The sequence below is a fragment of the Xyrauchen texanus genome, chromosome 32, assembly GCF_025860055.1.
Source record: "Xyrauchen texanus isolate HMW12.3.18 chromosome 32, RBS_HiC_50CHRs, whole genome shotgun sequence".
Lineage (NCBI taxonomy): Eukaryota > Metazoa > Chordata > Actinopteri > Cypriniformes > Catostomidae > Xyrauchen > Xyrauchen texanus.
The window spans coordinates 26,361,631-26,375,184 of record NC_068307.1 but is presented as its reverse complement, the minus strand read 5'-3'; the positions used below and the strand labels follow the sequence as shown (position 1 = coordinate 26,375,184).

General features: G+C 43.0%; 1 protein-coding gene across 8 annotated transcripts in view; it reads right to left on the bottom strand.

Moving 5' to 3' along the window:
- Positions 1 to 13,554, bottom strand: part of LOC127625692 (plasma membrane calcium-transporting ATPase 2) — a 401,637-nt gene that overhangs the window by 114,134 nt on the left and 273,949 nt on the right. For 6 of the 8 annotated variants that reach the window (XM_052101030.1, XM_052101033.1, XM_052101035.1 and 3 more), the window contains 4 exons: positions 13,230 to 13,271; positions 10,795 to 10,959; positions 9,965 to 10,179; positions 8,697 to 8,939 (listed from right to left, as the gene is read on the bottom strand). In XM_052101030.1, the coding sequence (XP_051956990.1) occupies positions 8,697 to 8,939; positions 9,965 to 10,179; positions 10,795 to 10,959; positions 13,230 to 13,271 (665 nt within the window). The remainder of the gene's footprint in view (positions 1 to 8,696; positions 8,940 to 9,964; positions 10,180 to 10,794; positions 10,960 to 13,229; positions 13,272 to 13,554) is intronic. The other 2 variants (XM_052101034.1, XM_052101037.1) reach the window with 1 other exon arrangement.

Here is a 13,554-nt window from a genome sequence, read left to right as displayed (position 1 = left end):
GTAAAAGGGACTCAGTGTTCGAAACTACACAACTCTATCACTGGCGAGAGAAATGTTAATTTCATTATTGAAAGTGCGGCATAATTTTATTATGCCTCACTTTACTTGTTGCCAGTGACTAATAACAGACGTTTTTGGTCACACAGTGAGTAATTTACTCGCATATGTGAGTGATTTATTCGCAATGTAGAGGGCTGAGTTAATGTTACTTACCTCAAAGATTTGTCATCGTCCTCAATCATATAACGGACAGAATACTCCAGTGCATATATCTGCGAGTGTGTGAGTGCGTAAGTTTACAGCAACGGGTGAGGAACTGACTGGCGTGCGAGAGAGAGAGCGCAAAACACAACCTTTTATTTGATGTAATTATGAGACTGAGAAGTGCAAAAATATTTTAGATGAGAAGTGTAAAAAAACGTTATGTTCATTATGAGACTGTGGCGGGGCAAATTAGACTAGTAAATTAATAGGGAAACACTGCGATTGGATTAGCTACTCATGTGCTGGACTGTCTGTTGTTTTTGGCTAATGCAGGACACTACTGAATGATACGCATCAGAGGGGATTTAGAAGTGGGTATACGCAATGCAGACTTATAAAGAAGTGAGTATATCCTGCACTACATCCCTGGTTAAAGCAGACTTCTCCTTGAAAGGTTTCAGATTTGCACGACTCACATAAAACATTCATCACTTCAAAATAGGGTAGGCAAACATTACACTTGAGTTCACAAAATTCCTTTATAGGAAAAGTTTTAAATGAACCAAATTCTGACATTGCACCAAAAGTTCTAGTGTAAAAGCACCCTTTGGTAAAGGAACGTTGAGTGTTGGGTGAGGAGTATGTCATGCATTAATTATATAACGGAGCAATAAAGCATGGTAGAATCTTTGGGAATTTCTCCAGGGATAAAGTGAAAAGCTAATTTCTGCCTATATTATAACAAGATGGATGAATTGAAATGCTCATCTAAGTTTTGCTTGGTATGGTTATCAAAGCTCTCAGTGCTGGTCACCAGGGATGTGTATTCTGTAGTCTGGAGGGATGCGGTGTTCATAGGGTCTGCTTTGAGCTCCCAGGCATCTTAAACCAAGATACTGAACAGATCAAATCTGAATCCAGCTCCCAGATGGAAAAGGAAATCAGAAACTCACGTGTCATGGCAGATATTGCACAAAAATTTGCCCGATTTCACCGATTGTTTTTTTTTTAACCAAACGTCACGACTGTATCCTTGCAGGCTGTACTTTTTTGCAAACCAATACAATGTAGCACTCTAAAATATGCAATAACTATTCTGCAGCTTTATTGGTTCCAAAATAATTTGTCAATAGCATTTAAGAAAACTTTTTAAAAGATTAAAAGGCCTTATTTAAAAGGCTCCCATCACAAAATGACATGCTACTCATATTTCTTTGACAGTGAAACACTCCTTTTATATGCATGGAAAATGTAGTTCTCATCAGGATTTGGATATTGGCTCCGGAAAATTATAGAGAATGTACTGTTAGTATAATTAAACATATTGATCAACTGACACACAAATCATAGCTAGTATTAAAGGTGTCATGAATTGGATTTTAATTTTATAATGTTTCTTGAGGTCCACATATACATGTACTGGGAGGATGTCCAGCAAGATCAGTAAATAAACTTCAATTGATTCAAAATGCAGCAGCCAGAGCGCTAACGAGAACCAAGAAAAATTATCATATTAGCCCCATTTTATCATTGTTACATAAGCTACCTGTTAAATTTCGTATTCATTTAAAAATTCTGTTAACTATATACAAAGTTTTGAATGGTCTAGCTCTGCAGTACTTAAGTGACATACTACCACGCTCTATTCCATCACGTTCATTACGATCGCAAAATTCTGGCCTGTTAATAGTTCCTAGAATATCAAAATCCAAGACTCATCTATTTAGCCAGGCATACACCTAATTTATCCATCAACTCACAAATAGGCTGCTTTAGTTTGGTATGCCAGAACCAGAAACCAGAAACATTGATCATGATCTATAACTCTGCAATAAATTGAATGGCATCTATGCTTTCATAATTTTATTTGTTTCCCTTTCTCAATCTCGGGACTCCTATCACCAGAACCAGCTGGATTCAGCTCCATTCCTGCTTCTTGTTGGACTCCACTGCTACGTGTCTCTGAGTGATGATGACTACATGCAGCCGGTGCCAGCCATACATCACTTCAGTCAATTATGATGGACTTCAGAGGATGAACTGATGCCAACTCAAACCATAAGACATAGGATACTTCAAATGCTATTACCTGAACCTTGGACGGAACACACCGAACCTCAACTAAAGTACAGGCCAGATTGAACTGCAATAAACCTCACTGATCTCTGCCTGCATCACCTCGGTCTATTGATGGACTACACTCTTGAAATGGAATACATAGACTATCAATTGCCAACAAAACACTTCATCAGTCAATTAACAAGGACAATTGCATCTATGTGAACTTCTGCAGTTAATACAGGATGGACTTCAAAGACATTAGTCATTAATCTTACAGTTCATACAAAATCTATGTTTAAACACTGTCCCTTAACACTGTTTAATAATTTTAAGCCATGACTTGCACCATACATAAGTAATATTGGCATTATATCCATGATGTTAGCCAGAGTGCCTTCACAGTGAGTCTGGTTTCTCCCAAGGTTATTTTTGTGTCCCATGCCAGAGTCACCTTCGGCTTGCTCACTGGGGTTATAAATACAATTATTATTTAATTATTTATTTTTAAACACAATTCAAAATCTTATTTTGTATTTAATCTAATTAAAAAATTATGAATCATTGACATTATAGACATTACAGTTTATCTTCTGTTAATGCCTGATTTTCTGTAAAGCTGCTTTGAAACGATGTGAGTTGTGAAAGGCGCTAAACAAATAAAATTGACATTACTTGACTTGACTTGATTGAAACACGAAAAAATAAAACCAAAAATATTTCTAAATTCAAATTAGACTTCAAACAAACCAAAAAGATAATCAAAATATATAAGTGGTCAAAACATTTCATATAACAACCTCCCTAAATCCTAACATTTACCCTCTCTAACTTCTTCCACCGGCCGTTTTTCCAGTGACTTAAAAATCACTCTATGACAACAAATGGAAAAATATCAATACAATACAAATTAGATGATTGTCAGGAACATAATATAATATTCCTATATTTTCAGAGTTTGGAAATTAACGTTATTACCACGTGCTTGTGGAATCTCCAAACTGCAAATGCAGGGACTGAGTTCAAACTTTGTGCTGAAAACTGATGTGGTTCTAGAACTTCTTAGCGCAATGACCTATTTCTCAGAAAATTAGCTAATTGTGCCACATCATTTGCATACAATACACCCACAGTTTACACGTATGCACCCACAAAAACTCATACCTTAACCCAATTGCGCTTTGCACTGCCATGCAAAATTTAGTATAGAATTAGCATTCTCACAAGAAAAGATGTTGCGCGTTGTACTGCGCCTAACATGGTCATGAGACGGTGAAATTATTGAATGTACATTAAATTTACACCAAACACTCAAATTTATATAACTGTGAAAACATAATGACATATACCATAATTTACCTAAATATTTTGCAACAAAATGCCACACATGGACTTCATGGAGGTCTCAAATGAATCTGTAAATTGCTTGTTTCATGTCCAAATAAACTGCTACTTGTTGGAACATTTTTTAAAATATAAATTTGAGCTACTGTCATGCTACTGATTGTTATGCTTGAGTAACGAGGAGATGCGGATCCAAACGCAGTCAGAACTTTATTGCGTGAACCAAACAGGAAAACACAAAGGAACAACCCACGATGGGGAAATGAAACATAAAGTAGTAAATTAAACACGACGTAAGCAAACAGGGGACTCGAGGAGGAAACACACACCAGGTTGACATCAAACGACGATCGACAAAGACTGAACAAAGACACGGGGTATAAATACACAAACAAGGGAAAAAGGGGCCAATGAACGAACAGAACTCAAACAAGATAATAAGGTGATTAACAGAAGCAAACGGCAAACTAATGAGGGCAGGTGAAAACAATGACAGGGAACACGAACGCTAACAGAGGACTATGGAGTTACATAAGGGACTAAAGTGAAAACTAAGAAGTGCAAAAGTGACAAGATGGAAAACAAGAGGGCAACAGTGAAACAAGACAGGGTAACCATAACAGAGCCCCCCCCTAAAGGATCGGCTTCCAGACGATCCTTAACAACAAATAACAAAAGACAAAAACCCACAAGAACAGCATGAGGGCACCAGGGGCAAACAGACAGTCCAAGTGGGCACATGGGCAGACAGGCAGACCAGGGGGCACACTGGGCAGGCAGGAAGTCCGGGGAAATGAGACAGTCCACGAGGGCACAAATGGAGGTGAGACAGTCCACAGGGGCACAAGTGGAGACGAGGGTTAGGGGGCCAGGGAGGCATCGACTGGGCAGGGACAGGTTTCGATGGTCTGGGAGCTGGCCACCGGGCAAGGGTAGGTGCAGGAGGCCTGGGAGCTGGCCACACGGCGATGACAGGTTTGGGGAACCTGGGAGGAGGCCACTGGACGGGGACTGGGTCAGGAGGCCAGGGGGGAGGTCTCAGGACGGGAACAGGGTCAGGAGGCCTGGGTGGAGGCCACCGGACAGGGTCAGGGGGCCTGGGAAGAGGCCACGGGACTGGGTCAGGGGGTCCGGGAGGACGCCACAGGACAGGGACTGGGTCAGGAGGCCTGGGAGGAGGCCACAGGATAGAGGCCGGCTTTGGTGGCCTGGGAGGTGGTCGTGGGCCAAGGGCCGGTTCAGGGGACCTGGGAGGTGACCACGGAACAGAGGCCGGTTTTGGTGGCCTAGGACATGGAGTGGCCACAGGGGAGGCCGGCGGAGCCGCGTGAGGCGGAGCCAAGGAGGACCTCTGAGGCGGAGCCGAGGGAGGTGATGGCTCAGAAGGCCCTGAAGGCGGAGCTGAGGGAGGCTCAGGAGGTGGAACCGAAGGAGGCTCAGGAGGCGGAGCCGGGGTAGGCGGTGCCGTGGGAGGCTCTAGGAGCGGAGACCAGGAAGACTCTGGAGTCTCTGGGGCAGAGACGTAGGAGGCTCTGAGGGTGGAGCCGTCGAAGGCTTGAGTGGCTTGAGAGGCGGTGCCGGAGGAGGCTCGGGAGGCGGAGCCATAGGAGGCTCGGGAGGCTCTGAGGGCGGAGCCGTAGGAGGCTCGGGAGGCTCGGAGGGCGGTGCCGTCGAAGGATTGAGTGGCTCGAGAGGCGGAGCCGTGGGAGGCTCGGGAGGCTCTGAGGGCAGAGCCGTCGAAGGCTTGAGTGGCTCGAGAGGCGGAGCCGTGGGAGGCTCGGGAGGCTCTGAGGGCGGAGCTGTCGAAGGCTTGAGTGGATCGAGAGGTGGAGCCGTCGGAGTCTCGGGAGGCGGAGTCATAGGAGGCTCGGGAGGCTCTGAGGGCGGAGCCGTCAGAGGCTCTGGGGGCGGAGCCGCAGGAGGCCCCATAGGCGGAGCTTCAGGAGGCTCGAGAGGCTCTGGGGGCGGAGCCGTAGGAGGCTCAAGAGGCTCTGGGGGCGGAGCCGTAGGAGACTCGGGGGGGCGGAGCCCTGGAAGGCTCGAGAGGCGGGGCCCTGGAAGGCTCGAGAGGTTCGAGAGGCGGAGCCCTGGGAGGCTCGAGAGGTTCGAGAGGCGGAGCCCTGGCAGGCTCGAGAGGCTTGAGGGGCGGAGCCCTGGAAGGCTTGAGAGGCGGAGCTCTGGGAAGCTCAGGGGGCGGAGCTCTGGAAAGCTTGAGAGGCTTGAGAGACGGAGCCCTGGAAGACTCGAGAGACTTGAGGGGCGGAGCCCTGGTAGGCTCGAGAGGGTTGAGAGGCGGAGCCCTGGAAGGCTCGAGAGGCGGAGCTCTGGGAAGCTCGGAGGGCGGAGCTCTGGAAAGCTTGGGAGGCTTGAGAGGCGGAGCCCTGGAAGGCTCAAGGGGCTTGAGGGGCGGAGCCCTGGTAGGCTCGAGAGGCTTGAGGGGCGGAGCCCTAGAAGGCCCGAGAGGCTTGAGAGGCGGAGCTCTGGGAAGCTCGGAGGGCAGAGCTCTGGAAAGCTCGGGAAACTCGGACGGCAGAGCTCTGGAAAGCTCGGGAAACTCGGAAGGCGGAGCTCTGGAAAGCTCGGGAAACTCGGATGGCGGAGCTCTGGAAAGCTTCGAGAAGCTTCGGATGGCGGAGCTCTGGAAAGCTCGAGAAGCTTCGGATGGCGGAGCTCTGGAAAGCTCGGAAACTTCGGATGGCGGAGCTCTGGAAAGCTTCGGGTGACTTCGGAAGGCGGAGCTCGAAAGCTCGTTAAACTCGGATGGCGGAGCTCTGGAAAGCTCGGAAACTCGGAAGGCGGAGCTCTGGAAAGCTTCGGGAGGAGGAGCCCTGGAAGACTCGAGAGGTGCTGGCTCTTGGACGATCGAGGCTTCTGGTGCTGGCTCTTGGACGGTCATGGCTACTGGCACTGGCTCTTGGACGGTCTTGGCTACTGGCTCTGGCTCTTGGACGGTCATGGCTACTGGCACTGGCCCGTGGACGGTCATGGCTACTGGCATTGGCTCTTGGACGGTCATGGCTTTAGGTACTGGCTCTTGGACGGACACGGCTACTGGCTCTGGCTCTTGGACGGTCATGGCTACTGGCACTGGCTCTTGGATGGTCATGGCTACTGGCACTGGCTCTGGGACGGTCGAGGCTACAGGCGCTGGCTCTGGGACGGTCGAGGCGACAGGCACTGGCTCACTGACCTCCGAGGCGACAGGCTCCGGCTGGGTCACCGTGGCATGCGCCGGCCTGGGCTCGCTGGGCGCTGAGGGCGGCGCCAAGGGGGGTTTAGGGCACGGGGCGGAGGCTGGCGGAGGCTGGAGAGCAGAGACCTTTCCCCTTCTCCTCCTCCTCCGGGCTGAGGCGACTGGCGAAGCTGGGAAGCTGTTCCTGGTCAGCGTGGGTTCAGGCTCGCTGGCCGTGGTTGATGACGACTCAGGCTTGCTGATGGTAGAGGCCGTAGGCGCTGGTTCGCTCACTGTGACATACGTGGCCGCTGGCTCGCTCACTGTGACATACGTGGCCTCTGGCTCGCTCACTGTGACATGCGTGGCTGCTGGCTCGCTCACTGTGACATGCGTGGCCGCTGGCTTGCTCACTGTGACATACGTGGCCGCTGGCTCGCTCACTGTGACATGCGTGGCTGCTGGCTCGCTCACTGTGACATGCGTGGCTTCTGGCTCGCTCACTGTGACATGCGTGGCCGCTGGCTCGCTCGCTGTGACAGGCGTGGGTTCTGGCTCGCAGACCGGGGCAGGCGTGGGCTCTGGCTTGCAGACCGGGGTAGGTGTGACAGGGGGAGCCCCGGACAGCTGAAGGGTCTCCACAGTGGGTGGAGGGGTAGGGTCCTCCTCCACGACGCCCACGGTGAGCTGTGAGCCGCAAACTAGTAGGGTCGCCTCCAGGAAGTCGCAGAGCGTCCAGCCGTGCGTTGCCTGTGGCAACCGCTCCCTCAGCGCTGCGTTAAGATTGCCCCTAAAGAAGGCCACCAAGGCTGAGTCTGGGAAGTCTGAGACACTCGCCAGGTTCAGGAAATCATGGATGTGGTCTTCAATGGGGCGGTCCTCTTGCTTTAAGCAGAGCAGATGGTAGTTCGCACGTTGGACTGCTGGATCCATGGGTGGGTCGATCGTTCTGTTATGCTTGAGTAACGAGGCAGACGAGGAGATGCGGATCCAAACGCAGTCTGAACTTTATTGCGTGAACCAAACAGGAAAACACAAAGGAACAACCCACGATGGGGAAATGAAACATAAAGTAGTAAATTAAACACGACGTAAGCAAACAGGGGACTCGAGGAGGAAACACACACCAGGTTGACATCAAACGACGATCGACAAAGACTGAACAAAGACACGGGGTATAAATACACAAACAAGGGAAAAAGGGGCCAATGAACGAACAGAACTCAAACAAGATAATAAGGTGATTAACAGAAGCAAACGGCAAACTAATGAGGGCAGGTGAAAACAATGACAGGGAACACGAACGCTAACAGAGGACTATGGAGTTACATAAGGGACTAAAGTGAAAACTAAGAAGTGCAAAAGTGACAAGATGGAAAACAAGAGGGCAACAGTGAAACAAGACAGGGTAACCATAACACTGATAAAGTTAGTTAGTAGCGTTGCCGCTTACTGTATAGTTCATTACTCCCCCACACTGCACTGGTATTCCTGTTAATTCCCATGTCAGAACAGTTTGTTGTTCATTTGTAGCATTTCTTTAGAGATTATCTCTTTCAATCTATTTTAACAATTAAATATTTGGAAGCCTTTTCTCATTTCAAATACATACAAATTTGTTTCCTGATGCTGATGTACAATTAATGCAAAATCCACACTTCAAGGTACAGTGGTTCAAATTACAGTAGCAGTTTCATTGTTGTACCAGGGCATTTTGTACTAGGGCAATGAATTTCAGATGGTGCTTTTCCCTTTACAAACAGAAATCATAATTTGAATGTTATACAAATAAGCAAAGTTGCTCTAATGTTCCTGTAGATCAACTGAAAGTGCATGGTAGAATGAGCACCAATGTCAAAGGTTAAATTCCCAGAAACACATGATTTTACCTGAATACCTAAATTACTTTGTCACTTACCAGTATTTTAGTAGTATAGGCGCTGTTGAGGGAAATAGCATTGACCAATGTATCCAGAGTTTTGGGTGGAATTGAGCTGGGGTCTGGTATTGCCTTGTAATGGACATCTGCCACATAGCATTGAACTGCTGTCATTCGATTGGTGGTTAATGTGCCAGTCTTGTCTGAACAGATAGCTGTGGCATTGCCCATGGTCTCACAGGCATCCAGATGGCGCACCAAGTTGTTATCCTTCATCATTTTCTATCAGCATACAGACAATAATAATTAGTAATTCGTCCTTTTGTGAAACCATCTGACTGAAAACAGCCAATGAAATATGGTAAGGAAGAGTCCATTCCAGATATGTCTCAAAACCTGTCTCATTGTACAGTCCCATACATGACTGTATATCTACATAAATAGAATCTTAACCAAAATTAATAAACGACTGGTTTGAGAAGCTTTCATTAGGCTGCAACTTTGTTAAAGTTTTAGTTCACACAAAAATTGCATAATTTACCAGTGTTGGTGAAGCTACTTTAAAAGCAGCTTCCCGAGCCACATAATACTCATAACTTAAAGTAGTTAACTTACATTCAATCTACACTTCTTGTTTGTCTTTTTTTTTATTTACTGCACTACAAGCTACTAACAAAAAGTAGCTAAATTAATGAAGAAAAAGGTTTTGAAAATATAAAATGAGATGATGATATTGAATTTTGTAATCAGTTCTGATATAATTCATTAGAGTGACATTCCCTTACAATAGTTAACCACACTTTTACTACAGTAACCAAATATTAATTATGGTATTTGTAGAAAAATCATAGAAACCACAAAATGAACCATGGTTACAACAATATTACAAAAGTACAACCATGGTTATTGTATACTGTAGATACTACAGTATTACTGTTACTGGTTAACTGTAGCAAACTATGGTTTCTGCCACAAAAGAATGAAAGTTCCTTATATCTAGTCAATTTGTAATGCCTTACAATTAGTGCACCTAATGTAAAGCATATGAGGGACTCAACTAATGCTGCTGTCACATTGCATTGGAACAAGTATAATTATGAGGTGACAATTCAGAGATTCTAGAGGGTTCGGATTCAGAAAGCATTCATTTATCTGGCAATGGTCATATTGTCTAAAGTAACCCATGTGTGGCTTTGTTGATAATAACAGAAAAATACTTAATCACTATATACATTCTAAATACCTCTTGCAAATATTGAAGAACTAAGAATCATGCTTTAACATTCACAATGTTAACTTTGTCATACCTTGACAGAGTAGGCCAGAGAGATGGTAACAGCGAGCGGAAGGCCTTCAGGAACAGCTACCACCAGGACTGTCACACCAATAATAAAGAATTTGACGAAATACTGAATGTAGATTGGAGTGCACTCTGGTAGCCACTGCCTCTTCTGAAGCACAAAGTTATCAATGGCAAAGTAGAGCACCAGGATGATTACTGTAATGGCAGACATCACCAAACCTGAAGACCACAACACAATACATCAAATATAACATTTCTGCAACGTACTTTAATGCAACACTGTAAAAAAAAAATGTGTTTAGAAAATTTTGAAAGAAATGTTTGCACAATATAACATATGTAGAACAATTGTTGTAATAGTTTTGTCATCACAACTTAAAGGGAAAGCTCACCCATAAATGAAAATTATTTAATCATTTAATCACTCTCAAATTGTTCTGAACCAGCATGTCTTTCTTTCGTCTGTGAAACACAAAGAATATGTTAGGCAGAATGTTAGAGACTGACTGGCTCTGTCTCCGTTCACTTTCATTTTATGAAAAAAGATTTAAAAAATTTGAGGCGGTCAGTCCCTTACATTTTGCCATATGTGTTCCATCAAAGAGAGAATGTCATACAGGTTTGGAATGACATAATGGTGAGTAGATCACAAAAAATATAATTTTTGGAGTGAACTATCCATTTAAATGTATTAATTTACAAAACATGTGTTAAGCTAACTAGATTTGTTTTTATGCAATCAGTCACTAAACATTTTTAGCTGGAGAATGTATATATATATTTTTTTTTTTCTTCAGTGAACTGTTCCCCTAAGCCTCCAACATATTGTGGTACCTGCTTTGCCAATCTGCACAGCTAGCTTGGTTAATTTTCCTTGCAAAACTGATTTTTCTTTCTTTGAGACACTGGATTTCTTTTTCTCTTTTTCTTCAACTTCTCCACCCTCTGCGCTCTTCAAGGGCTGCATCTCCATTGCTGCGGCACCATCCTGCTTTTTCACTGTAATGATCAGAGGAAAAACACTGGTTATGGGACATACAATATGACCTCCAATCACAGGTATAGGCAATAGTGGTCCTTGAGTGGTATTCTTTCTCACGGTAAACTATTTATTGTAAGGAATCCAAAAACAAAGAACAAACCACATTTTCTTATAAATATGTTCTTACTAAACAGAGAATTACTATCATTATGAGCTAATAGCTACCACTTTAAATTCCATATGCAGTCTTTCACATTTCAAGATGACCATTAATTTAAATTACTTCAAGAAATAAAATCAAATTATTTGAAATATCTACACAGATGTATCTGAGAGGAAACGTGAGCCGATGAATGAATTTCACATAATATCCCAGAACTGAATTAAGGCCCAATCCTGATAACATTATATGATTAAGAGACAGACAGCTTGATTCAGATGACAGTAGTCTCTGTAGTATGATGAAACTTTTTGACCTCTTGACTTTTTGACTTTTCAAATGACATATTCTGTATCAAGCTTCTATGTGGTGAAACATCTGATTCAATATTAAACTGTCCTTTTATAAAGCCATTTATTTTTAAATCAAAAGACAATATTTTGCAAAGATTCAATCTTTCTGGTGCATTAGAGCACAACAGTGAGTGCCCACTTTTTCAGCTGCTTTGATCAAAAAGTACCATTTAAATATATTTTTCTTTATAGGAATTTCAAAACATTCTTCAATAAAGACCTAACTAAGACCAAACCAACAATCTCTGAGATAAATAACAACTTTACAAACTTTGATTAGAAGAAAAAGGCAACGGTACAAGACTGTGTATTTAACATCTTTTTTAATAGAACAAACTACTCATCCCCTGAAGCACTGTGAATGAATGAGTAAAGTACAGTACAATATAAAACTATTGGTTATATGTGAATCATTATATGTTTAAAAACAACTGATTTTAGGTTTATTGCAAAATATTCAGATATATTCAGATATAGTAGTTTGAAAGTGTAGAGACACCGACTTAATTACATTTGTTCACTGGTCCACATCAAATCCAAACCTCGACTGTGAAACTATACAATACGGTAATACATAATTTTTTTTCTTTAAGTAAGACTTAAATTCAAACAATCTCAACGTATGTACATATTTTAAAATGTAAACCCTTTAACTTAGTCTACAGTGTTGAACTAGAATAACTCGTACATTTGCAAGAGAAATCCACAGGTGAAAGAGTGGACTCTCAGTTAATCAGTAAATCATGAAAATACTTCGTCAGAGAAATGTATAAATGAAACCCAGACAGAAATTATCTTTATTTAATTTAATTTGCAAGATCTCTATCATCTACTGGCTAAATACATGAATAAAATAGATGTTACCCCAATTTTTGTTGGCCATATTTGCATAGACTAATTCAGTTTTTATAGGTCCGAAAGAAAGAAAGAAAGAAAGAAAGAAACAAAGAAAGAAACAATTGATTGAGACAATTTTGATATGTTAGGCTGGTCAGAAAGCTCAGAACTATGTTTTTATAGTGATAAAGAGCCACAGTGTATACACTTTTTAGGGGAAACAACCTACAAATTACTTATACTTGTCTCTGCATATTATGATACAAATACTTTAACATAAAATCAATTAGACATATTACTTTTAACCTGAAATGAATTAAAATCACACTGGACCCACTTAATACTAGTTGTTGTGCGTATGTAATTAAGCAGTTAATACAATTTACTTAATGTGTTGTTACATTTTACCTGCATATAAATTACCTGCATGTACTGTACTTACATTTGTAAATACATTGTTGACCCTACCTTTAAACATAAACCTACCAGCACCCAAAACTTGGTAGCAACAAATGTGAATCACACAACAGGTTTGCAGAACAACACATATTTACACATTAAGTACACTGTATCAAATGCTTAATTGAATAATGTAAGTACATAGTAGTTAAATACACCTAAAATAAAGTGGGACCAGAAGTTTTTCTTATTCTCAAAAGCATGAATAACCACACACCGAAAACCATTTGACTATAGATTGCATGAAACTGTAAAGAATAATCTAACTTAAATTGATCTGAGAGGTTACAGCATCAGACAAAGACAGGTAGTGTGAAATAATTAAGAGACCCTGACACACAAATGAGAAGCAGATTTCAAAGTGACAAAGACACAAACATGAATCTGGCTGAATGGACAAGCTCACACCTGAACTGTGAAAGGAGGAATCAAATCATGGTGAGAGGTCAAACCAGGTGGTAAAGTGAAAGCAGGTTACCTTTGGTCTGGCTGTTCTCCATATTGCCATCCTGCATTTTACCTATGATGAAGCATCACAGACATGGGACAAAAATAACAGAAAGCAGACGATAAACATTCATCACATGGACATGGACTTTTTCAAATGAAAAAGGAAGACAGAAATGAGTAATTTATCAACATCATTGCGACAGTCACATACAGTACATAACATAGAGTTGTATCATAATGAGGTTTTATCAGTTTAGGTGAGGGTTTAGCTTTTACAACTTCACAGTTTGGCATATATATAATTTTTGTAGTCATATCTAGGTTTGTCACCATGATTTATCATAGTGGATGAG